Here is a 25,070-nt window from a genome sequence, read left to right on the forward strand (position 1 = left end):
AATAGTAGAGGCGGTATACCGACCATTATAACAGGGTATAAATGATACAAATAAATTTTACCAAATTGCAGAGTGATCGTGCTGATAACGTGTTATGAAATAACTTATAATTTATAGTATCGAAAAATTTAAATAAGAGTAGAATTTAATACCCGTAGGAAATAAATAACACTTAATATAAGGGAGATAGTTTATTATAAGGAAGAAGTAGAAGATGTAATGGTGTACAAAAGAGTGAGATGAGTGATTGTATTTATAGTGAACAACAATGCATAAAATATCAAAGATGATGCTTGATTTGGTAAATAAGTGGGTGATCATAGTGCTTGATGAGTAGATGATAATAGTGCTTGATGAGTAGATGATCATAGTGCTTGAGTTGGTAAAGGAGTGGAGGATCATTTCAAAGTTTATCTTATAACAGGAACCAAATTATAGTTCTATTATCTAATTATGTTTTTTTTGGGGGACAAAATTTATCCTTCAGATTGAATAAGTGTTAGCAAATCAGAGTGAATTCAATAGAATCTGATCTGAACATAATTTTTTAGTATTGAATAATGAAGATATAAGTTATATGAAATCTTGATCAAAAGAAAAAAAGTTATATGAAATCAAAATCTCAAATTAATCATTTTCAATATCGCACGAGTAGTTAAAAAAAAATCATTTTATAAATAACAGATACAATTTTCTGATTTCGATTTGGAAACGAAAGCGAACATTAGAATAAGTGTAAATACTAAATTATTATTTTTTCAAAAGAAGATATTAAATTATGAAAGTATTACATCTGAAGTCACTTTGTGTTTTTTATATTACATCCCGAGACACTTTCAACTCTTTGCACACATTTCCGTTCTCCCAACGCCACTTTCTCTTTTCCCAACTCACAAAAACCCGAGTTTACCTTTTTTTTTTGCTATGAACCACTCGATTTACTCCAATTAAATTGAAGAGAAATTTAGTGAGATAACTATAAAAAAAACAGAATTCACTAACTAACTAAAATTACACCATCTCTCCTCTTTTCTCTTATCATTCAACCTTCTGGGAAAACGGCATATTCGGACCTGCACTCTTACGAAATGTGACGATTCATACCCACACATAAATGCTGTGCGCTAACATACCTACACTTTGTTTCTGTCGAATATGCATACCTGCAATTCAAAAACGGTGTTAATTCATACAATGCCGTTAACGGTGTTATCTGAAAAAAAATGACTTCGTTTTCAGATTAAAATTTTTAAAACTTTTTTATTTATTTTGTTTTCTCCTTTTAAAGCATATTCCAAGACAGCTTCCTTGAACTCTTCTATGCTCTCAAATACTTGTCGTATCTTTAACTCACCACTTCCTCGTATCCACCTCTCGTAACGGTCGTTACTTCCTTCATCTTCGCAGTCTGAAGAGGGGGGAGTTCTTTGATAATCGTCGTTCTCATTGTCGTCAACAAAGCCAATAAGATTTGATTCAACACGGGCTTCAGCATCTACAGCCTTCTGTGTAGCTTTCGCTGCACCATTTGAAGCTCTCGTCGCTGTGCCACTGTCATTGATCTCAACAACAGGAGGAGCATCATCATCATCATCATCAACATTATCAGCTTCCAGATACACATCTATAGCTTTGATCCAAACCGAAGCCTCACACATCTTCCTGAAATTATCATCGCCTTGACACAATATCTTCAGCTCTGATATGCCTTCATTAGGCATCTTAAACCAAATCCTCTGTCCATTGGAGGATATATTCAACTCGCTCATTAAATTTCCAAACAGAGCTTCAACCGGTGAGTGGAGAACGTCACGATTTCCACCCTCGTAAGTAACGGCCCCAGAATCATCTGTCTGAAACTTTCCACTATGAAATACACTGAAAGTTGTATGACTGTAATAAGAAGAACAAACAAAGTAAACACAAAATTCTGTCAAAAAATCTCTGAATTTTAAAAACCCTAACTCCAAAATTTACCTCATTTTTTTAGGGGAATCGAAGAGCCTAGATGCAATATCAAGTAAATTCCTTTCTGATCGTGATTCCCATAAGCTTTGTTCTTGATTGGGTGCAGAGTAGCTTCGAGTTTTTAAGAACTGAAATTATTATTTTAGAATCTTAGTCTGTGTCGGGGAAGAGAAGAAGACAAAAAAAAAATTTAAACTTCAATCCGAAAACGACCACGTTTTGTTCTTTTTTTCTTAAAATCAATCTTGGATGACATCGTCTTGGTCTTCCGTCGACTCTCAACAGCGTATCAAATTCCGTGACGGAGGAGATAACACTGTTTACAGCAGTGTATGAATTAACAACGTTTTTAAATTGCAGGTATGCATATAAGACAGAAACAAAGTGTAGGTATGTTAGCGCACAGCACTTATGTGTGGGTATGAATCGTCACATTTCGTAAGAGTGCAGGTCCGAATATGCCGTTTTCCCTTCAACCTTCTCTCCACGAAACTAAATTCTCTTTTTTTTTTAGGTATTTCACAAATAAACCCAAAATTAAAATCTAACTAATATTTACTTTACAAACAAAACAATTAGCTTTTCAACATTTTTTTTCTTCTTTTCTATTTTCGTATATTTTTCTCCCTTATTTTATAATTGCAAAAGCTAAATCTACCATGTCTGAACTCGATTCTGACCACAACTCTACATCACGAAGACCGCTTTGGTCCCGTCGAGAAGCTCTGGAGTCGCCGTCTCTCCGAGTTCTCTTTGTCGCAATCCATCGTCGCGAGTCTCAGTTCGCTGTTGAAGCTCCTTTCCGTCGCAAAAAAGCTCAAGCCACCGAGAGAAATATCAAGCCGTCTACCACATCACCGTGCTCAGATCCGCAAGTTTCTATGTTTCATGCTCCGTTGTGACTGTCTCGAACAAGAAAATCTAGGTTACGGGGATTAATCAAACTCTCTGACCCAACATTTTCAAAATTACATAAATGGTCGCTAGACTTGTGATTAATCGCGATATTAGTGCAAATATTTCCTAACGTGAGGATTTCTTTCCAATTTGTCCCAAACTTTGAAAAATGCTTTTTTAACCCCTGTTATATGGACAATTGTAATATCAGTTGCAAAGAGAAAGCTCACAAATATAGAGAAGCAAGAATTTGTACATGTGAGTTGATGAAAATATTGTATATGTGCAACAATTATTTAGATTTAAGTAATATATATATTATATATATATATATGTACACATGTACACTATAAAGATAATGTGCACATGTACAATGATAATGTACATATGTAAATTCAACGATTGTTTACTGATTAATTATGTTATTTCCGCTTGCAAGATATTTTTTTTTTTTCAGAAAAGGCATTCTCATTGCAAGATATTGCTCTCCACTAGCTATGTGGATTCACACGATGAGAACAACTGTCGTCATAATATTGTCCTAATTTAAGCCATACTCATATGTACCAACGTACATGTGGACATTTGTAAGTGAGTAGTGAATTTGGGTAATTGTTGTACATCGTCTACAGTGTACACGTGGACACCCAAATATTCGTGTACACTGATGATTCTATGGTCGTATGTACATTTTAATTTTTTTTGAAAACTTCTTGTTCCTTCTTTTATGTCATTATGAGTCCCTTCTTTTATGCTACTAAAAGGATTCCCAAGGATCTTGCCTCTTTGAAGAAAGCTTAGGTTTTTATGTTCCTACATGGAGTAAACTTATCACTGGTTCTTTATCAATCATAAATGAGTTCTACATTCCTCGACTTGATGTACATTTTGGTTGAGTATTCAATTTAGATTGGCGTATTCATTAAAGTGGAAATCTTTGCAACAAAAACACATGTGTACACCAAGAATGTATAATTTTGTACATGTGTCCACCAGAAAATATTGTACACAAAAGCAATTGTACACATATGCAAACATATAACAACTGCAATGTAAGCAACACAAAATCAACTTATGGTAACAAGATCATATACTTGAAACCAGCAAAGTTTCTATTCCAAACAACATCGGGTACGAAATTATATATAGTTTACCTCTCTTGACCAGTAATATCTCAAATCTGAGCTTTGACAACTTTGCTTTCGAAGTTGAGTGTCTTCATAGCGAACTTGACACGGAGAGTAGGCCCCAGCTCGGGATGGAATCTAACTGAAACCAACCTGTGAAAAATCTAGTCAATACAAAGAGATACAATACAAAATGATGCATATATATCCATAGAAGTAGATAAGCTAACCTCATGAGAAAGCACATGCGGTTCTCTATTTCCTTGTTTCGAGAAGATGAGCAAATAAGAGAGATTAGAGAGAGAAATATATATTCTCATTTTTCTCTAATTTGATTACCAAAAAATGTTGAAGAGTAGAACAAGAACGAGATCTGGGATTTCATCGCCACTCGTTTCCATCTTCATTGCTTCAACTCTGGTAGTCGCGCCGCCACGTTATCATCTTCTCCACCGACCCTTCATCCACCGCCTTGGCTACCACTGACGAACTTCTCCCCCGTTTCCGTCTCGTGTTATGTGCCTCTCGCCTCTCGCCTTTGGAGCCTCGCCGTAGGATCTAAGTTGGAATCGCTCAATCTGTCTTCTCGCCTTCGGAGCCTCGCCGTAAGATCTAAGTCGGAATCGCTCAATATGTAACCGTAGGGAAAGTAAATTGTAAAACTTGTAAAAAGCTATTTTCACTTTACTATCGAGTAGAAAAAAAATTAACCCCCGGTCTCATTTTCATATACCACAAAAGGTGACTGTCTTTAGGATGTCATTTTATTTCCACAAACTACATCAATAGTGTAATGTGTCTCATTGTGTGCCCTGTTCGAAAACTCGTTAGGTGCTACGCGTGCGGCACATCCGGGCCTAGCGATTTATTAAAAAAGCGGAAAAAAATCGAAAAGTACGCGGAGAGAAATTTTCTATATTTTATACGTATAATACTTTATTTATACGTATAATACAAGATAATACATTTTATTTAACGAGTTTTCTAAAGTTCTAGAGATATAGTTTAGTCTAGTGGTTTTTTCGTTAGTTAAGTTTGCAAGTCACGTGTTCGAACAGCAAAAAAGCTGGTTTATTTTTATTTTTAATGTTTTCTTTTAATGTGTGGCAAAATAGTAATTAAATCTTCTTCTTCTTTTACCCATCGTTCTTGTTTTCTGCATATTCCACCATAGCTAACATAATAAATCTATCACCAATCACTTAAATTCTGCTGTTTTCTACTTGTTTGTTCAGTATATTTGTAGATCTCTCATTTCATATTCGATTTCAAGCATTAAAAACCAATTTTTTTTTTTTGTTGATAAATCCGATTTTTCATCCGATTTTGACGAATTCGCCACGGTGAGTTGCCGAGGAGCGAGTACCGATTAAACGGTAATTCGGGCGAGTTTTAGAATAGGGATTGTGTGTAATAAAAAGATGTAAAGTGTCTTTTTATGTTAATAACTCTTAAATTATTGTGTTGAACTTGATTGATTCAATCCAATAACACACAACTGTCATCTCCTGAGTGGCCAAATTTAATTAGAGTTGAGTACGGAGAAAACTCTTTAAAGTCACAATCATGACTAAGATTGTCGTGGCACCGGCCCCCACACGACCCAGTGAACGAACAACAAAAGTCTGATGGGGAAGATTCAGAGAAACTCTCATGAAATTACACTGTTACTCGCAAGTGGTAAAGAGACAAACAATCATGACGAAGCCTGTGAGCTCCAGTTCTTCGCTGATAGTTCTCGTCTCAAAATCACAGTTCTGATTCTCTCCCTTCATGGCCATTTCTTCCTCTTGCAATTGGGTATTCGACGTCTTCCCGAGCTTCAGCGGAGAAGATGTTCGTAGAACATTCCTCAGCCACCTTCTCTTATCCCTCGATCACAAACTAATCACTTGTTTCAAAGACAACGAGATCGAGAGAAGCCAGTCCATCGGCCTGAAGCTAGTACACGCGATCAGAGATTCGAGGATCGCTATCGTCGTCTTCTCCAAGACATACGCCTCTTCAACCTGGTGCTTGAACGAGTTACTGGAGATCGTCAAATGCAAGGAAGACAAGGGACAAATTGTGATTCCAGTGTTCTACGGTTTGGATCCATCTCATGTCAGGAAACAGACAGGCGAGTTCGGAGAGACGTTTCAAATGATTTGCAAGAACAGATCAGATGAGTTGCCTGATCTATGGAAAGGAGCTTTGACACATGTAGCAAATATCCATGGATATCACTCCGACAACTGGTACATACTTCTTCACTTCTTGATACTTGTCTAATTGTCTTAAGGCTTGGACATTTTATTGGAACCCGAAAATCCCAACCAAACCAACACGTAGATATCTGACATGAAATTGAACAAAAAAATTATAAGTATTTAGATGCATCCATATTTCCACTATTCGAAAGAACTGGAATCGAAAAGAACTTGTGACCCGAATAAGCCTAGACCCGAACTTGTGACTACTAAAAATTTAAATGTTAAGTTCAGAGTTGAATTTCGATTATTAATAGTTTATTTTAATTATTTTGTAAGATTTTAAATAAATATAACAGATTTTGCATAAATTTTGACAAATTTTTGATTAAAAAAATGGGACCAAATTATACCCAAAATTTTACAGGCATTTATAGATATAAAGTATTTAAACCGACCCGAAGCTGAAAACAAAACAAAACTTAAAAGTACAAAGATGGTCCAAATCTCAAAGACCTAGAATCCCATGAAAACCGACCGGAATCCGAAAATTTGAACTTCAAGGCCTCTTGTCTTTTGTCTTGTTTCTGGTTTTGAATGTTAAGTTCAGAGTTGAATTTCAATTATTAATAGTTTATTTTTGTTGTTTTGTAAAATTTTAGATAAATATAACGGATTTTGCCTAAATGTCGACGAATTTTCGATTAATAAAAAGGGGACCAAACTATACCCAAAATTTTACAGGCATTTATAGATATAACATATTTAAACCGAACCGACCCGAAGCTGAAAAAAAAAACTAAAACTTAGAAGTACAAAGATGGGTCCAAATCTATAAGATACGAAGGACTTGGATCCCATGAAAACCGACCCGAATCCAAATCGAAAATCTGAACTTCAAGGCCTACTTGTCTTTGTCTTGTTTCTGGTTTGAACCATCATCCTTGTCTTTATCAGGAGTAACGAAGCACATCTGATTGAAGACATCACCAATGATGTTTTGGGTAGACTTGTTAGTTTAACACCGTCAATGGAGTTTGCTGACTTTGCTGGAATCGAAGATCATATAGCTAAGATGAGTGTATTGTTGCAGTTGGAATCAGAGGAAGCGAGGATGGTTGGGATATGGGGTCCCGTTGGGATTGGGAAGACTACCATTGCAAGAGCTCTGTTTGGTCGAATCTCTCGTCACTTCCAAAGCAGCATTTTCATAGACAGGGCTTTCGTGTCAAAGACTATGGAAATCTTCAGGACAGCCAATCCAGACGACTACAACATGAAGTTGCGCTTGCAAGAGAGTTTCCTGTCCGAGATTTTAAACAAAAAGGATATAAAGATACATCATTTAGGTGTGGTCGGAGAGAGGCTAAAGCACAAGAGAGTTCTTGTAGTACTTGATGATTTGAGTGATCAACTAGTGCTAGATTCCTTGGTTGGTGGAACTCAATGGTTTGGATGTTGGAGTAGAATTCTCGTCGTTACAAAAGACAAGCATGTTCTGAGAGCTCATGGGATTGATCGTATCTACGAGGTTGCTGTACCATCTGATGAACTAGCTCTAGATATGTTTTGCACATATGCATTCAGGGAGAACTCCCAACGCGATGGATTTAACGAGCTTGCTTCTGAAGTGGCCAAATTCGCGGGTAATCTTCCTTTGGCTCTTAACGTTTTGGGGTTGTACTTGCGAGGGAGGGACAAAGAGGATTGGTTAGATATGTTGCCTAGGCTTCGGAAAGGACCAGATGGGAAAATTTTGAAAGCACTCAGAGTTAGCTATGATGGGTTAGGTTGCAAAGAAGATAAAGCACTGTTTCGTCACATTGCATGTCTTTTCAATGGTATGGAAGCCAATGACATCAAGATGTTACTTGCTGATAGTGGCTTGGATGTTAATATTGGGCTTAAAAATTTAATCGATAACTCGCTCATACATGAGAGAGGAAGTTGTGTGCATACACATTGTTTGGTACAAGAAATGGGTAAAGAAATCGTCCGTACACAGTCCAACAAGCCTAGAGAAAGGGAGTTCTTGGTGGATTCTAAGGATGTTTGTGATCTATTTAGTGGTAACTCTGTAAGTGCTCCTTTCATAACACACTCTATATACTATTAAAGTCTTAGTTTAGTGACAAAACTGTAGCATAGTTGTATGAGATCTTCTATGTTTTCATCTTTTTCAGGATAGTAAAAAGGTTATTGGTATATCGTTGAATCTAGAAGAGTTGTATGAGCTGTTACGCATCGATAAGAAGGCCTTCAGAAGATTACGTAATCTCCGTTTCTTGAGAATATACAAGGATTCACTAGACTTGCATAAACAAATCAGATTGCATTTACCAGGAGGCCTCAATTATTTGTCCCCTAAGCTTAAGTTGCTTTGTTGGGATGGATTTCCATTGCCATGTTTGCCTTCGAGCTTTCATGCTGAACATCTTATTGTGCTCAGAATGCGGAGCAGCAAGCTCGAGAAACTGTGGGAAGAAGTTGAGGTAAATTGTGAGAATAAAAATTGACAATGCTGCATAGGCATTCGGGTAATCGGGTTGAGTTCGAGTCGGTTTCTATCTGGTTCGAGTCCTAGACATTTAGACCAATGGCGGACCTATGTTGACAAATGGGGTGTCAAAGTTCAGCACCTGACATCCCTGAACCATGGATCAAATCCCCATGGTGACATCTTTTTACTTGTTTTTCCTTATTAGGTACATAGTTTTGACCCAAGTTAAATTTAATCATAGGTCCACCACTGATTTATTTGGAAATTCAGATTCATATTTAAAATACTTGTAAAATACATGTTGTTTTCAAGTACGTAGCCGCTTTGTATCGGTTCGGGTATTTAGAACCCGAAAAAGACTTGAAAACCCGAAAAATATCCGAAGACCGCCCGACAAGTACCAAAACTTGAAAAGTACCCGAAAAGTTGAAAACCCAAAAAATATTCAAATACTGGACAATACCCGAAATTTTATCCAAAACTCGAACCAAAAACTCGAATACCCAAAATTTTACCCGAATACCCAAACAATATTTTTGAAAATCTGAAAATCTATCCGAAACCCGAAACTGTATCTGAAAACCAAACTCGAAACTTGAAAAATACCCGTAGTACTGAAAATATATCCAAAATATCCAAATATACTTAATATATACAAAATATTTTGGGTACTTCGGGTACACGATCGAGTCTCAGATAGGACTGTACCCGAACCTCGACCCGCAGATCCAAAATGAAAGAACTCAATAGGTACTTAAGCATAGACCTGTACCCGGACCCGAACCTGTATTTTAGGATGTGTAACTTCTAGTTTTGTTTTTGTGCAGTCACCTACATGTCCTGAGGATCCTGATTCTGTTCTGATGCTCAATGAATTATATATGAATGATTGTGAATCGCTGCTCACAGTTCTTCCTACCGGCATCAACCTGGAATCTCTGTATCGGCTTGATCTTAGTGGATCCTCAAGGTTTAGGAGTTTTCCTTATATCTCAACCAACATCTCATTTCTTATTCTAAACCAAACCGATATCAAAGAAGTTCCTTGGTGGATAGAGAACTTCTCTAGGCTTGTATGCCTAGAGATGTGGGAATGCAAAAGGTTAAACTATATATCACCAAACATTTCCAAACTGAAACTGCTTGAGAAGGTTGACTTTTCAAACTGTGGCGCATTGACTGATGCTAGCTGGCTTGACCGCCCAAATGCGGAAACTCACACTAAGTTACCAGCGCTCAGTTTCATCAACTGCTTCAAATTAGATCAAGAAGCTCTCATTCAACAATCAGTTTTCAAGTACCTGATCTTGCCAGGTGGAAAAGTGCCTTCACATTTCACCAACCAAGCTACCGGAAGCTCTCTGGTCATCCGTCTACTTCAGAGCTCTCTCTCTAAACAGCTCTTGGGGTTTAGAGCTTGCCTTGTGGTTGATGCCAACGAGCCTAAATCCAAAATTTCTAGCTGGATTATAAGTTGTCACTTCACAGGAAAAGACAGGAGCTCCTTTCGTTCCTCTGATTGTCAGCTTGACATAGAGTTGCCGCGTCAGATGGATAATCATCTGGTTATCTTCGACTGTTGTTTCCCTCTAAACGAAGACAATGATTCTCTAGCTGAACTGAACTACGATCCAGTGGATGTAGAGATTAAATTCACTGGTGACTCTCGTTGCGAAATTAAAGGATGTGGAGTACAACTCTCCGAGGTTTGTTTTTCGGACAAACAACTTAGTAATGTTTGTGAAGCTGATAAAAGCAACATGGTTACTGCTGAAGAGTTTGGAAAGAGCATTGCTGAGGCAAGGAGAAGTAGGAAGCGTTTGCGGGTAAGCTTTAGGCTAATAATTCTATAATCAGGATCAACTGTAATAGTTATAAAATTATAGATCACTGGTTTGTTTCTGCAGGTAACGGGAAAGACCATTCAAGAAAGTACGGACATGCGCTGCAGCCAAACCGTCAAGGAACGCTGGATGTATGTTTGAATCTTTGATTGCTAATCTTGGAGCACCTATTAGGTCTAGAGGTTGGACTACCACTGCAAGGTACCCTCACGATGAATGAGGTGTTTATCTATTCTTGTGGAACATCCAGAGAGACTGATTCTTAATTGTCTTCCAAGCTGGTCAAGCAAAATACTCAAGGTTTTGGAACTGATTGAAACAAGCTAACGCGCAGTAATATCCATGCTACATATGGGGCGCTCATGCATTACTTGGCCACCAAGCTGTCTTTGGTCAGTGCCCTTGACTGAGGCGAAGCAGCCAGATTACAAAGCGGTTTCTGTGAATAAGTAGGCTTTACATAAATTCAGACAAACGTCTTGTTTCAGACAAAATGAAACATGTCTTTGTTCTAGTATTAGCTTTCCTGGTCCAATCCGAGATTTTGTATTGTCCATGGATCAAAAATTCTCTAGATTTTGATTGTTCGAATTGTATCAACTGTTTCACTTGGGCTCAGTTCAACAGAAAAGCTAAACAAAGAGGAAATTGAAATAGCCGCTTCAAAAATAAGTTATTCACTTGCACTCTTTGTACTGTGCTACATGTGATCATAAAATGAAGTATGGTTCTTTATAACCTATATATCAAATTTGAAAGTTTCAACCAAGAAATGAAAAAAGGCAAGAAAGCATCCTCTTGGTGTTATTTACACAGTTCTTTATGAGGCAAGAAAGTTCCAGAACAACGTGTTTCTATAGTTCTATAACTCTGTTCACTTACCCTTAGGTAGTACTAATGTTGGATGAACCTGTCTCCGGTTGATCCGGTTTATGAGTTTCTGTTCTTTCTTCTGTTAACTCTATTGGACCCTGCGGTTCTCCAAATAGAGCAGAGAATATCTCCTTGTGACACTCATCACAGAAAAAGAAGTACGAGAAATGCCCTTCGCTTGGTAGTCTATGCACCGTTGCTTCTGGTATAACCCTGCTTATGTAATCCGTCACTGAAGGTGGTGCCACTCGGTCCTCCATACCCTAAAGCAAAAATAAAGAAAAACTCACAACTCGGAAAAAAAAGATCATTAAAATGGATACTTTTAGAGACAAACCTGCCATAAGTGTATGGTTTTCCCAAACCCAACAAGCTCACATTCTGACTCGCTGTACATCGACATTAGCCAAGAGAGTACCCCGTTGGCTTTACACTTTTTCTGCAAGCGGAAGTCAGGAAGGTTAAACCCCCAGTTTGACACGTGTAACACGGCTTCTTCCACAAATGGTTTAGCCGTTCCTTGGCGTGTAGACTCTTCCACGTTCCTTTGGTAATGTTCTTCAAAGACTGGATCTCTCATCACATGTTTGTCCTGAAATAAAAAGCGTTTAGTTACAACAATTAATAATAACAGCACATTACCATTCATAGCCTCTATTTGGTGATACTAAAAGGGGGGAAAAGACCCTGGCTTACCTTTTCACCTAATGAGATTGACATCCACTGATCCAGCGGTTGAAGATAACCGGAGAGGAAGGACCTACGGTAGAAGAAAGGAAGAAGACTCGGCCACCTACGAGCCAAAAAGTATTTAAATTTCCTCTTTCTTAGCCACTGCTCCCACGTCTTCGCCGTCTCTTCCTTACTCATGCTCGCCTCATATGGATTGATCATAGGAGCTATCATTGCAACTCCTGTACATTTTATGCAGTGATCACTATATAGTCTTGCCGGCTATTCAAATGTTAATTCTTAAAAATAAATGTTACCAGCTATTCTCTCAGGAAAGTATCTCATCGCAGCCCAAGCATGCATACTGCCACTAGAATAGCCGAGTAACCAGAACTTCTCAACGATCCCAAGAGCAGAAGCTAGATCAATCATATCCGAAGCCGATGAGCTAAGGTTACGAGCACGATGAGGATCACTCTCTCCAAACCCTGGTAGATCATACGACACTAGACGTACACCATAGTCCTTGAGCAACGAATCTTTTACTCCAGGTATACCTTCATCAGAGGTAAAATCAGATTTAGTAAAGAAGCAGAAACTGATAAAAAGAAGTTATTTTTTAACATTACCTGCAAGACGAGAGGACAGAAAAGAATGAGGAACGATTAAAGAGTATCTAGCTCTGTCGGATGAAACACCAAGCTCCTGGTAAGCTAAATATCTACCGTCAGGAAGCTCTACACGGCTTGCACCGGGAGGATGCAGACGGAGTTTCTTTAACACGGGGACGGATGTTGAATTGTCAGAACCAAAACTTAATGCTGCATTTCAAAATTGGATAATCTCAGATAAAGCATACAAACACGCCTTTCCACTAAACGTAATCTATTCCAAAACATATACATAGAAGCAAGTCAGCTACACACAGGGCCGACCCTGAGATTTAGAAGACCCTAGGCGATTTATTAAATATTTCAATATAATAATTTTTTTTTACAAATTTGGAGGTCTACTATTTTTTGGAGAACTATTTTTATGTTATTTTTTTAAAAAACCAATCTTTCATTCGGCTTTGAACCCACTCGGCACACAGCACAAACTCAGCAACTTCTATAAGATTCACTCCCAATACACTGTTTCTAGGAGACATTTGAATAACCATTCAGTGTATGACTATGGCATTGCAAGAAGACAGCTTTAAAGTGGCATTGCAAGAAGACACCTTTAAAGTAATCACTGATAACGAGACCCCCAAATGTGACAGTACCTGCGAGAGCAATGAGGAAGACGAAGAAGATGACAGGCCAGGCATGAGCGGGATCACGATCCTCAGGCAAGTACTCGTTGAGGAAGCTTAGCTTAGCAGCTGGCTTACGGATCTTACGCACGACGACAGAGTCTTCGCTGACCAGAGTCTGCTGCACGACGTCCTTGCATCCCACGGCGAGATCCATTAGCATCTCTCCCCACGACTTCATAAACCCCGTGACCTGATCCTTCAAACTCTCGGTTGATTCGGATCCGGACCCGGATCCATCCACCGACGACTCGAAACCCGACCTGGAATCTTGACCGATGGGAGATCCGTCGTCGTATTGTAGTCCCCCGTCCATGAGACTCGCTAACTCTTCTTGCCACAAAGGCACTCCTCTCCGCATCTCCTCCATCAACAATCACACAAAGAGGGCGAGGAGAGGAGAGAACATGGCGAGAGTGAGCTGCAACTGACACCTTTACAAGCGTGAACTTCAAGCTCACTTTTTTTTTTTCTCTAACTATATTTAAATATAATAATTAAATAATATTACTTTTAATTAAAATAATGTTGTAACCGGAAGTTAACCAAGTCCGCCATTGACGAACCTCTTCATCTCTTTCATCTTTGTTTTGTTTTGTTTTGTTCTTTTAATTGGTTGTAATAAACTAATATGGACCGTTAGATTAAACATCGCCTTTAATAAAAAAATGGACAGACGTGCATGTCGTGTTTTCGACGGAGAGGACCGGCTGAACCGGTTGCGTGTCGTGCGATCTCTCTTTGCTTTGCTTTGTGTGCCTTTTACCTGCTACGGCCGGTGTGTTGTTCAGAAAGTTTGACGTTTTGCTGACGTGGCGGATAGTGGTAGAGTCGTAGTGGGGTAGTCGGTGCACGTGACTCGGACAGGAATGTTTCTTCTCTCTCTCTCGTATATTGGGCTTAATGGGGCAATTTTTAGAAATTAAGTATTTGGGCTGTAGAATTGAATTATTAATAGCAGACCGGTATAGACCAAACCGGGTCTGAAATTGATTGACAACCGTATATAGTTATCTCTTGGCTTTAGGGTTTCTCTCTCTCTCAGGAACTCAAAGCTCGAGCCTTTCGCAGTTGCAGCTTCTCCGTCTATCTCGCCGTCGTCAACATGGGGTACCGTTTCATCACTTAGATCCCTTCTGCTCAATCTCGTCCAGTGATTATGTTATATGTGTTGTTGGGTTTAGGATTGTTGTTTCTTTGTCTTCTGATTCGTCTTCTAGTGATGGAACTGTAACTGTTAGATTTTGAGATTTGATTATTAACATCGTTGACGCTTCTTTGGTCTTTAAGCTTGATAGAAATGTTGATTTGCACCAGTGTATAGCATTTCTCTTTTCTTGGGGATCAAAAGCTGAAATTTTTTATGACTTTGTGTTATTGAAAGCTCTTAATATGTTTGGTCTGAATCTGTTGTTGTCTTGTCTTTGAATATCTTCAGTAAGACACGTGGTATGGGAGCTGGGCGAAAGCTGAAGAGGCTTAGGATAAACCAGAGGTGGGCGGACAAGCAGTACAAGAAGTCTCACCAAGGCAATGAGTGGAAGAAGCCATTTGCTGGATCTTCTCATGCCAAGGGAATCGTCCTTGAGAAGATGTAAGACTTTTGCACTTTCTCTCTCTAATTACCCAATGCATCTTACTTCCCTTTTGTTTGATTAATATTGATCGTGACATGTTTTGTGTTAACCAATGCAGTGGTATTGAGGCCAAGCAGCCTAACTCTGCCATTCGTAAATGTGCTAGAGTTCAGCTGATCAAGAACGGCAAAAAGATTGCTGCTTTCGTTCCTAACGATGGTTGCTTGAACTACATTGAAGAGAATGTAAGTTTTGATCTCAGCGATCAGTTATTTCATTGGTAATTTATATATGCCTACAGTCTCTTGACTCGTTGAATAATGTGTGTAGGACGAAGTGTTGATTGCTGGGTTTGGGCGTAAAGGTCATGCCGTCGGAGATATTCCCGGTGTTAGATTCAAGGTGGTGAAGGTCTCTGGTGTCTCACTCTTGGCTCTTTTCAAGGAGAAGAAGGAGAAGCCTAGGTCTTAGAGTCTCTACTACTGCTTCTCACCCTTATTTTGTTAATGGATTTTGATATATCTTAAGACATTCCTCTGTTCTGCTCAAAGATAATCTGTTTGGATTCAGTTTACACTTTTGAGTATTCTCTCTCCCTGCGTTCTCAATTTCTCTGTTTTTACCATTGAATACTCATTTGATTCTATTGACATCTTGAAAAACTAGATACTATATATCATGTTAGTATAGTACTGATTAATATAGTACTTCAAGGTGTGTTAACACAAGTGTCCATCAACTGAATTGTGTATTATTTCATAGCCCAATGCATACCAGTGCAGCAATACATAGTCCTTTTTTATTTATGTTTTACTTTTTTATGTGATTACAATAACAATGGAACAAGATTTACGAGATAGGACCTGGTCACCACCAGCTTCCAGATTACTCCTTGTCAGCAAACCTGCCAAGCACACATGAACATGCCAAAATCATTGGAGCCATTGTGGTCAGATTTTGACAACAAAAACATGTGTTTGTAAGTAAAAAGTTTATGAGGAACAATCAAAGAGCAGGACGTTATATTAGGACAATCAAAGAATGGTTCCATGAGTTACTACTTACCCGAGTTCCGACAACTTGAGATGAGCTTTAGTATAGTCTTCGAAGAAGGCATCTTCGTCCTGTTATTTTATAATATGATTAATGATAAGGCCAAACTGCAATATATATATTATGATGAATTGTATAACTTACTGCTGCATATCTCTCAACGAGAGGACGAAAGATGGGATCCTCAAGGAGAGCCTTGTCGGTTGGAAGTTGAAGAAGTCCTTCTTTCTCTCCGCTTAGTAACTCTCTGTTTTAACAACCATCAAAGGACTTCTGATTCAGCAATCCAGAGCATGAAGAAAACCTAAGGAGAGAAACTTGTCTTACTTGAAATAAGAGTTGTCAAAAATGAGAGGGTTTTGTGTCCATGGTCCTTCGAATCCGGAGCGTTCCTTGTGGCACCGACCCTGAAAGTGTAAAACAATAGTAAGCGCCAATACTGAGAAGAGGACATAGGTCTTTGTTTTCATATTGTTCCAACAGACGGACATACCAAGGTGTGTCCACCAGACAATGCAACGATATCTTTGTCATTGAGTCCCATCCGACCAAATACCTCTCTCAGATGATCCACCCCTGAATTACATAAAAAGAGACTATATTGTAAATATGATCTGATATGCCACTATTATTCAGACTATATTGTTATAATTTTCTTTACAACAGCTTTACCTTTGGTGGCTTGAGGTAGACGACCTTCAGGAGGTGGCTCAACTTTGTCCTGAAATAAAAAGTTTGCATATCAGTTAAATCAAAGCTTAGAAGAATTCAAAAGAGAGGGGGATTTTCACTTTGATGGTGTATTTGACAAACATCTGAGCGTTTTATCACAAAGAAGTAGAACACTGATGACTCACCAATCTACCAGGATGAAAAGGAATCTCGGGTCCTCCAGTGATCTCAACAGCAACAACTCCAGCTAGCTACAGTAACCAATAAACATATGTTGATCAAGCCCTTAAACATACCTTAAAAACTCCTAATTAACACAACTTGATGGATCTCTTGCTAGATATTAGAGCTAAGGAAAATAAACTCAGAAATTAATTGAAATGTTACCTGGTAAAAATCAGCGTAGGACAAGATGGGGAACATGTCTTTGATAGGCTCAAGAAGCCTGACAGCAATATCAAGACCTTTGTTAGCATCATCAGCTAGCTCTTGTGGAAGCCTTATCGTCCCAAACGGTCCTCCCGTCTTCGTCTTCAAGTCATATGTCCCAGCCGAGTGCCATCTGATACACACATCATCACTCCTAAGCAAAAATAAATGAAAAAAAAAAGACAGAGAATGGATTGGAACGAGTAAGAGAGGGGATGGATCATACGCAAGACGGAGAACGATGGGAGCACAGTGCTTCTCGGCGATAAGACCACGGAGCTTTCTCTTGCACCTCTGAACAGCTTTCTTGTACTCTTCCTTCACTTCCGGGTAACTCTTCTTCACCATTTTCTCTTCTCTTCGAACCAAGAAAGACTTGTATGTATAACTAGAACAGACTGTGATCGTTGCATAAGGTTTTGCGATTCAATTTATAGAACTGGGAGATGATTCGAAATGAAGCTTCTAGTGTCAGTTAACTTTTAGAGAAGACGTGAGATGTACGGTCGATATTAACTCTTCCTTGGCGCGCTTTCTGGAAACCATGTGGAAGACGACAATACAAATCTTTTTCCAGGAGATTCCATGCCACGTTACATCCTGTCTTCTTTACTCAAAAGTCCTTTCGTACTGTTTATTATTTTGAATTTCTCACTAGAATAATAATGGAATGGTTCATGTTTCATTAAAAGCAAAAAACATAACGAAGCTTCCAAATTTAAACAAGATTTAAACAGACAATAAAAACTTGAGCATTGTCTTAAATTCAAACATTTGTCTGATAAAACCAAGGTAGCACAAGGATAAGAGTAAAAAGAGAAATGAAACTTGTTCATAGCTGAGCTTAATAATCCAACAACTCAAGACAAAACAGATATAAAACCAAAAACATTCCCTAAACATGATAGTGTTTTCAAGCAGATGATATTATTACTGGCTAGCACCGAGCCACTTGGTGAAGTTGTCAAACTCGGTGTAGTCACTGTCGGAAATCATTGTCTGGTACCACGACTTTCCTGCTGCCTTGATTGCCAATGCCTCCTCCTGTCAGATTAACATATTCAAACCAGAGTTATAAACACAAGAAATTTTCAGATAATATCAGCTAGAAAGAAAAACGAGAAACTTTTTGATTTATACTATGTACAACAACAGGCCATACTTCTACAGACACGAAACACACGAACTCAATCCATGAAAGCAAAGACATTTTGTTAATCACCCCCAAATGAAATCTCCATTGCAAATGACACGTATGATCATCTCGAATTCATAACTAGCAATTTATGAGACTACACCACTAGAACACATTTAAGACCGTAAATGATATCTAAACTTGAATATCATCACAACGGTTGAAGTATGGCAAATACAAGCTATAGTTCAACAGACACAAACCACACGAACTCAGACCATAAAGCAAAGACACTTAATTACTCATACCAAAAATGAGATCTCTAATGCAAGTGACCCATATGATCACAAACCAGAGTGGCAAAGATTATCTAACATCTTAGCAATATAATGTAAACACCAATCTCACAAACTAACAACAGACAATTGCAATAAATCGAAAATGAAGTTACCTTGGTGACAGTCTTCCTCTTCTTGGTGAGCTTCTCCTTCTTAGCCTTAACCCTCTGCGCCTCAGCCAACAAAGACATCCTCTTAGCAGTCTTCGCATACGGGTTCAACTTGAGCATCACATTCAAATTCTTCAAAGGATTCTTCTTCATCACAGCCCTCTTCGCATCCTTCTTAATCGGCTTCACCACACTCTGCACCTCATCAGAGTTAATAATCCTCGCCAAGTCAGCATTCACCATCTTCGCCCTAGGAAGCACATACCCTTTCTTCTTCTCCGAGGGCTTCTCAAAAGACCCATAAATCCCCTCAAGCTTCTCGAAAGCAGACTTAGTCCAAATCACAAACCTCCCAAGGTGACCACCAGGTGCAAGCTTCAACAAGTTAAGCCTCTCCACGTGGCAAAGCTCAACACCGGGAAGGTTCCTAAAGGCCTTAACAATCTTGGCCCCTTCGGTTCCGTAAACCACAAGAGGACCTTTCCTAGAGATGTAACGACGGTTCCTCATCTTACCTACACCAGACCTAATCCCAATACTATCCTTCGCCTTCTCAGCATCATCATAAGCTCCAACCTGTTTCAACACCTTGATCGCCGCCGCCGTCTTCTCAACGGCCTCGGCGGAGTCGCTAACCACAAGAGGCATCTCGGGGACGTTCTCGATCTTGTGACCGCGAGCCATCACGAGCGCGGGAACGGCCGTGGCGGCGATGGCGGACACGATCGCGTGCCTCTTCATGTTGACGTTGACGCGGCGGTGCCAGCGGCGCCAGATCTTCGTCGGGGCGAACATGCGTCCGCCGCGACACATGTTTCCGAACGCAGCTTGGCCGGCGCGGTGAGTTCCGCCTCCGGGAACGCGGGGGATACGGGAGACGGCGCGACCGGTTCCCCAGGACTCGGCGGAGGTCTGGTGGCCGGCTTTCTTGGAGACGGCGTAGGGCTGGCGGCTGTTGTTGGAGATTTGGGCGTGGACGAAGTTGACGATGTCGGGGCGGACGGGGGCGGTCATGACGTCGGGGAGGACGACGGTGGAGGATTGATCGGTGGTCATGTCGCCGTCTAGGCCTTGGACGGTGACGAGGGGACGTGCGGCGGCGGCGGCGGCCATTTTTGATCTATTGAGTTATTTTCTCTCTTCACTCACAGTCTCTAGACTCTTTGGAGACTTTCTAGGGTTTTCGCAGCTGCGCCTTAATATAACACATATATACTAGGGTTTCAGCTAACTACTGAGTAGGGACTGATTAATGGGCATTATAAAGCCCATTGCCCATATAGCCCAACTACTTTATTGGCCAATTAATAGGCCTTACAAAGCCCAATTATTCCTACGAGTTTATTTTTTACTTGATAAGGATTCATAGTTCCTACTATGTCTCGGTATTTCACTGTTACGGTTTCGGTTCGGTTCGGGTCTTTCAGGTTACTTCATAGTCCAGATAGTTTGGATAAAGAGCCAGAAAATCCATTTACTTCATGATCTGTTTCGGTTGGGGTTAAGTTTGGGTTCGGTTCAAGTAGTTTCGGATTTGGTTTGATTCGGTTCAGATAATAAAATTAGGTACCGGAAAACATCCAGAACAAAATTTGGTTCTAGTTTCAGTTTGGTTATTTTAGAAAATTTGAGTAAATTATCGGGTATTTTGAGAGATTATCGAATAATTAGATGATTCGGCATTATTTTGAGTATTTCAAATAAAATATCCGGATACTTTTGAATATTTTTGGATAATTTCGGGTAATTCAGATACTTTTTAAATATTTTTTTTTAAAATACTTTGATATTTTAATAGACATTTAAAGTATATATACTTGGCTATGTTATATGTAGATAATTAATATTTTATACATATAGTTCTCATTTTGGATTCAGTCTGGTTATTCAGATATTGAAATATAAAAAGTGTTTGGGTATTCGAAGGTTTTGGTCCAAATTCGGTTTCGGCTATGTAGGTTTGGTTTTGGTTTGGATCTTCGGCTATGTTTTTTTTTTTTTCCAGGCCTAGTTCTTACCGTGTAAATGGGAGAGGTCAAGAGATGATGACAACCAAGAGAGCGATAATGATGTCAAGTGTGACTTGAAACGTACAAGATAAGAGGATGTTGGTAAATGTAGGCGGCATGGAGATGACAATGGTGAAAAGAGAACCAGGGAAGAAGAAGAATAGGATGGTCAGAAGCAGTTTGATAACGGACCAATATCACTGGTCTGGAGCAGCCATCACTACTAAAGGTCAGTTTCTTACACGAGGACATATACCAGGGCCTGGAGAGCTCACGCCTACTTGTTCTGTTGTTCATTGAAGGGCTTGGACAGGAACCTGTTATAGCAGTGAAAGCTGAACTCAGGCGTGTTACTAATCAGGCCTTGTCATTTACTGGAAGATCACAACCCGGCAATAACTCTGTCCTATAACCATGAGATGTGTGATTCAAGGATTCTTAGATCATTTATTTTGCCGGATTTGAATGCTTTTTTAGTACTTTGTTTAGGATAACTTGTTAGCAGCATACATGTAGTATATAATCTGATTAGAAGAACAAAAATCAAACTAGCGATATACCAAACAGATGAACATATAAACACAACAACAACAAAAATAGAAAGAGATCTTTTGTACACGAGTTAACCGGCTGCTGAGGATGCCTTGCAACCGCTAACCAGCAACCACAGCTTGAAGACCAAGAACTAGTAGAAAATGGGAAACCCTTGTATATATATATATTAAGCCTATACCATTCACTGAACTAGTCCACGTCAAAAACCGGAAGCTCAAAAACTTCACCCATGTATCTTCTCCTCAAAACAACAAACCGTATTAAACACTCTATCGACAATCCCCCACCTGACCTGACCTGACTCATTGACAAGATAGTGATTCCGATGACGACGTATAACTCAAAAGTTTATTAAACATGGAAAACCGACGAGTAAACCTGCAAGATACGGTGGGAATCACATATAAACTCTTTACGAAAGACTTAGCAACAAATCTATCTAGCTCTAGCTACTGACTGAGACTACCAGTGAGAACTCTATAACTCTTAATGCAGACCTTTGAATCAGCACGATGCTAATAGACGTGTACATCTACGCAGATATCTAGTTCTAATATTTTCATGCATTGTATTTGAAATGCATGAGAAGGATGAAGAGAAGACTTACTTGGTAACTAATGGCTGATACCTTTGTTAAGATCGCTTGTTGAGTTCTGGAAAAATGAGCCAGTGGTAACGCTTGGGAGCTCGGTGTTCACCACATACAATGAGAGTGCTTTCCTCTGCAGCTTCATTATAGTCGGACTAGCTAAGGTTAGATTGTATTTGATCACGCAAGGGTAGGGTAATAGCGCACCAACGATATAAAAGAAGTGACACCAACTATTGACTTAGAGAAGTCTAATGGTTCAGACTGTGACAAAGTCATCATAAATGTAACACTTACAGCGGATTCGAACTCAGGGTTTGATAAGTTAACTGTGAGGTTTCTCGTTAATAACAGAACCTGCCAAACAATTCTACAGTTAGTGAAGCTTGTACATCAAGTAAACTGAAAGTTTTACAAGCTCTGGCTCACAGTTTCAAAATTTATAGGATCCATTTCCTTGAGCTTTTCAACGTGATCCAGTCTCGTTTCAGGATCGAAGACACTCCCGATGAAGCTATAAACTTCAGCAAAATCAGGAACACCTGCATAGAAATCATCAGTAAAAATATAGTTTGAAAAAAAAAGAACAGAACATACAACTGTTCACAAATGATTACCTTGAAGCACCACCATAGGCTGTTTTGCTACAATCTCAGAACCTGATATAGTTCGGCTTGAGCTTCCCATACCGGATGTGGAAGGGCTACTAACATTTAATGGTCCTATATCAGCTGAATCAGATGGCGTTATATGCCATAAATAAGCACATGAAACGTCCTAAAAATGAAGCCTATTCTACTACAAAAAAAGAAGAGAGAAGAAACAAATTGAAAACACAGACTAAAGAGCGTGCCTTGTGCTCCACGAAAGGTAGCATGTTCCTGATGTGGTGAAATTACTGTGTTTAGCAGCATTGATGCGTCATCCCAAGAAGTTGAAACTTGAAGTTGCATTTGAGCTGTGTGAAAAAATGGATTCAAAACTGAGGTTAATTAAAAATGAGTATTGCAAAAACTATCTAACCGTTCTTAGATGCCTTTTGAGGATAGGGATGAGCTGCTTTGCGTTTTGGCCGAGGGGGTGGTACATGTGCTAGTGTCCCGTTTTTCTGAACCTTTAGAAAGTATTTTTGAGCATGGCTCCTTATCTATAGTAAAATCAAGAAGGCAGCAGAGGAATAATAAGTTGAAAACGTGTCAAAGTAAATTCAACCAAAACTTAGGGTAAGCTATTCCTTCAGACCTGAATCACAGTCTTGGAACCCACGAAATCTTCTATCTTCTTCCAGTCACGACCAAACCTAAGGAACAGTGGCCAGTACTATCAGCCTCAGATCAATAAGACTATATATCATTCAGCAGTTTGAGCATTACATTAAAAATAATGAATTTAAGAAAATAAAATAATGAAAAGTTCTTACACAAAGAGGACAACCATGCTTCTACTCCAATAAAATATCAACTATCATTTAACATGAATTAAAGTTCAACATGAGCTGCTACACAAGTTTAACTCTACTTACTACAGAAAAGAACTTAAAACATCAGACTATATATATACATATCAGTTTAACTCAACGAAGCAGACCTAACATAGTTTTGTCTTTGGTTCAGTCTATGAGTAACTTAGCTTAGAAATGATCAAGCAAGATTAGAAAGCTTCAAGACTCTAAGGACACACGTAAATATATCATGCCAAGGAGAAACAGAGCAATAGATTAGTACAGTTGAAGCGCTTCAAGAAACTTGTCGTGCTCTTCCTCTGTCCAGCTCTCCCTGGACTTGGTGATGGTATAAGGTTTCCTCACCTTCTTCGACGAACCTTCCGCCACGGCATCCGTCGATTGTGGTGCTTCGGCGGACGTCGGATTCCTTGACAATGATGAGCTCATCGGTTTTTAGTTCAGATAGCGACAGTGTTTAGAGAGAGAGGGAAAAGAGAAAAGTCCACATGGCAGGCAAAAAGTTGGTGGTCTTGTGTGTAAAATTATGTGGAGTAGGTTTGGCCTTGATCCTTCACCATCCATTTATTTTTTTATTACTATTTTATTTTGTTGCTGTCACTTCTTGATTTAGAGGCTCAAGCTAAATCACGTGGGGGACTTGCTGCAGTGTTCGTTTTCATGAAAGTGTATGGTCGTGCTTTTTTTATTTATATTGCCAAATGCCATATAAAGTCCAAAATGGAATAATATTTCAAACATGACACTTCAATTTGTAATTAATTCAAATAAAACCAAATTAAGGATCCATCTCCACAATTAGTATTTGCCTCTTGACGGGATTACAATATGTTCGTAATAATATGGTTTCAGCATGAAGTCGATATGTCCGAGTGGTTAAGGAGACAGACTTGAAATCTGTTGGGCTTCGCCCGCGCAGGTTCGAACCCTGCTGTCGACGATTATTATTTTTGAACGGTTTCCCTCTTAACTTACATGTTGGTGATTGGGCGAAACAACGCTGTTAACATCCCCACTTTTTGCTTTCACTTAGAAATTTGCCATAATAAACAAAAAAAAAACTGCGCTTACGTACAATCACTGAGCAAACCGAAATGTTCAGAAAAACCCAACAAACTCTTAATATAACCAATATATAACCTGGTGTCGGGTACAGAGACTAAGTTAAGGTCGCAATGCACTAGTCTTCTTGCAAGCAAATAAGCCTTATACGGACAAACAAAGCCTTTACAATATAACAGAGCACTACACACAGCTATTCTTCCTTTTGAAGTAACAACAAAACAATTAGAAGAAGAAAAAGCAAACTTCCTCACGGCTTTTAGTCTTTCTATTGAGATTGATTAATCCGACTGTAGCCGAAGCTCACTGGGCCTCACTAATCGACGTACAATAATAACATGTCAACGAGAAAAAATGGTTGGTCTTTGGTAAGAAACGAGAATGTGTTAAACGTGTGTTGTACTGTCTTCTTTAATTAGTCTCTGTACCAATTTTTTTTTTTTTAGCTAAAGAGAAAAAAAATGGAAGAAGTGAACGAATATACAACTATTCATAGTAAAATATCACTGTAGCTTGTTATATATGTGTGCTAAAAAGGATATTTCCGCATAGAAGTATAGGTTAACTTTGATGAAAAATGTTTTGTGTTCGTTCAAAAAGAAAAATATGTTTTGTGTTGTAATGAAACGAGTTAGGTGAGAATGTAATCACGTTAGGATACTTGTGAAGGATGTTTATTGTTTACATTTACAACTCTTTTTTTTTTTTTTTT

The 25,070-nt window shown here is 39.0% G+C and overlaps 7 protein-coding genes and 1 non-coding gene across 14 annotated transcripts; 3 read left to right on the top strand and 5 right to left on the bottom strand.

Moving 5' to 3' along the window:
• Positions 1–1,133: 1,133 nt before the first annotated feature.
• Positions 1,134–2,141, bottom strand: LOC106340476. Its single transcript, XM_013779358.1, has 3 exons — positions 1,978–2,141; positions 1,257–1,893; positions 1,134–1,163 (listed from the first exon to the last, which is right to left on the bottom strand). The coding sequence occupies exons 1-3, from the start codon at positions 1,980–1,982 to the stop codon at positions 1,134–1,136; spliced, it is 672 nt and encodes a 223-aa protein (XP_013634812.1). The 5' UTR covers positions 1,983–2,141.
• A 3,453-nt stretch (positions 2,142–5,594) lies between these two features.
• On the top strand, positions 5,595–11,186 carry LOC106314957 (disease resistance protein RPS6-like). Of its 3 annotated transcripts, none has more exons than XM_013752968.1 (5): positions 5,595–6,229; positions 7,139–8,258; positions 8,365–8,673; positions 9,509–10,507; positions 10,589–11,186. In XM_013752968.1, the coding sequence occupies exons 1-5, from the start codon at positions 5,766–5,768 to the stop codon at positions 10,664–10,666; spliced, it is 2,970 nt and encodes a 989-aa protein (XP_013608422.1). In that variant the 5' UTR covers positions 5,595–5,765; the 3' UTR covers positions 10,667–11,186. The 3 variants fall into 3 exon arrangements, 2 of the variants coding, with proteins under 2 accessions (XP_013608422.1, XP_013609096.1); XM_013753642.1 differs by having other exon boundaries at positions 6,000–6,229; positions 7,275–8,258; XR_001264827.1 differs by lacking the exon at positions 10,589–11,186 and having other exon boundaries at positions 5,766–6,229; positions 8,365–8,886; positions 9,509–9,529.
• A 52-nt stretch (positions 11,187–11,238) lies between these two features.
• On the bottom strand, positions 11,239–13,943 carry LOC106316763. Of its 2 annotated transcripts, XM_013754949.1 has the most exons (7): positions 13,879–13,943; positions 13,338–13,801; positions 12,700–12,891; positions 12,388–12,627; positions 12,095–12,312; positions 11,736–11,990; positions 11,410–11,661 (listed from the first exon to the last, which is right to left on the bottom strand). In XM_013754949.1, the coding sequence occupies exons 2-7, from the start codon at positions 13,735–13,737 to the stop codon at positions 11,410–11,412; spliced, it is 1,557 nt and encodes a 518-aa protein (XP_013610403.1). In that variant the 5' UTR covers positions 13,738–13,801; positions 13,879–13,943. The 2 variants fall into 2 exon arrangements, with proteins under 2 accessions (XP_013610991.1, XP_013610403.1); XM_013755537.1 differs by lacking the exon at positions 13,879–13,943 and having other exon boundaries at positions 11,239–11,661; positions 13,338–13,737.
• Positions 13,944–14,364: 421 nt separating this feature from the next.
• Positions 14,365–15,611, top strand: LOC106324766 (40S ribosomal protein S23-2). Its single transcript, XM_013762748.1, has 4 exons — positions 14,365–14,477; positions 14,806–14,961; positions 15,063–15,189; positions 15,275–15,611. The coding sequence occupies exons 1-4, from the start codon at positions 14,473–14,475 to the stop codon at positions 15,413–15,415; spliced, it is 429 nt and encodes a 142-aa protein (XP_013618202.1). The 5' UTR covers positions 14,365–14,472; the 3' UTR covers positions 15,416–15,611.
• A 66-nt stretch (positions 15,612–15,677) lies between these two features.
• LOC106324757 (L-ascorbate peroxidase 2, cytosolic) lies at positions 15,678–17,546 on the bottom strand. Its single transcript, XM_013762736.1, has 9 exons — positions 17,325–17,546; positions 17,057–17,231; positions 16,855–16,920; positions 16,670–16,718; positions 16,491–16,573; positions 16,325–16,404; positions 16,142–16,244; positions 16,010–16,068; positions 15,678–15,848 (listed from the first exon to the last, which is right to left on the bottom strand). The coding sequence occupies exons 1-9, from the start codon at positions 17,444–17,446 to the stop codon at positions 15,830–15,832; spliced, it is 756 nt and encodes a 251-aa protein (XP_013618190.1). The 5' UTR covers positions 17,447–17,546; the 3' UTR covers positions 15,678–15,829.
• Positions 17,547–17,833: 287 nt separating this feature from the next.
• On the bottom strand, positions 17,834–19,878 carry LOC106318349 (60S ribosomal protein L4-1). Its single transcript, XM_013756650.1, has 2 exons — positions 18,685–19,878; positions 17,834–18,142 (listed from the first exon to the last, which is right to left on the bottom strand). The coding sequence occupies exons 1-2, from the start codon at positions 19,792–19,794 to the stop codon at positions 18,029–18,031; spliced, it is 1,224 nt and encodes a 407-aa protein (XP_013612104.1). The 5' UTR covers positions 19,795–19,878; the 3' UTR covers positions 17,834–18,028.
• Positions 19,879–21,203: 1,325 nt separating this feature from the next.
• On the bottom strand, positions 21,204–23,833 carry LOC106344910 (protein REVEILLE 8-like). 4 transcript variants are annotated; one of them, XM_013784216.1, is made up of 9 exons: positions 23,559–23,833; positions 23,077–23,134; positions 22,858–22,981; positions 22,688–22,792; positions 22,452–22,556; positions 22,264–22,376; positions 22,132–22,191; positions 21,853–21,973; positions 21,204–21,623 (listed from the first exon to the last, which is right to left on the bottom strand). In XM_013784216.1, exons 1-8 carry the CDS (start codon positions 23,723–23,725, stop codon positions 21,860–21,862), a joined length of 846 nt encoding a protein of 281 aa, XP_013639670.1. In that variant the 5' UTR covers positions 23,726–23,833; the 3' UTR covers positions 21,204–21,623; positions 21,853–21,859. The 4 variants fall into 4 exon arrangements, with proteins under 4 accessions (XP_013639670.1, XP_013639665.1, XP_013639657.1 ...); XM_013784211.1 differs by having other exon boundaries at positions 21,853–21,967; positions 22,452–22,565; positions 23,559–23,832; XM_013784203.1 differs by having other exon boundaries at positions 22,452–22,565; positions 23,559–23,832.
• A 321-nt stretch (positions 23,834–24,154) lies between these two features.
• TRNAS-UGA lies at positions 24,155–24,236 on the top strand. Its single transcript has one exon. It is a non-coding gene; the product is annotated as a tRNA-Ser (tRNA).
• Positions 24,237–25,070: the final 834 nt, after the last annotated feature.

This window comes from Brassica oleracea, chromosome C1, assembly GCF_000695525.1.
Source record: "Brassica oleracea var. oleracea cultivar TO1000 chromosome C1, BOL, whole genome shotgun sequence".
Lineage (NCBI taxonomy): Eukaryota > Viridiplantae > Streptophyta > Magnoliopsida > Brassicales > Brassicaceae > Brassica > Brassica oleracea.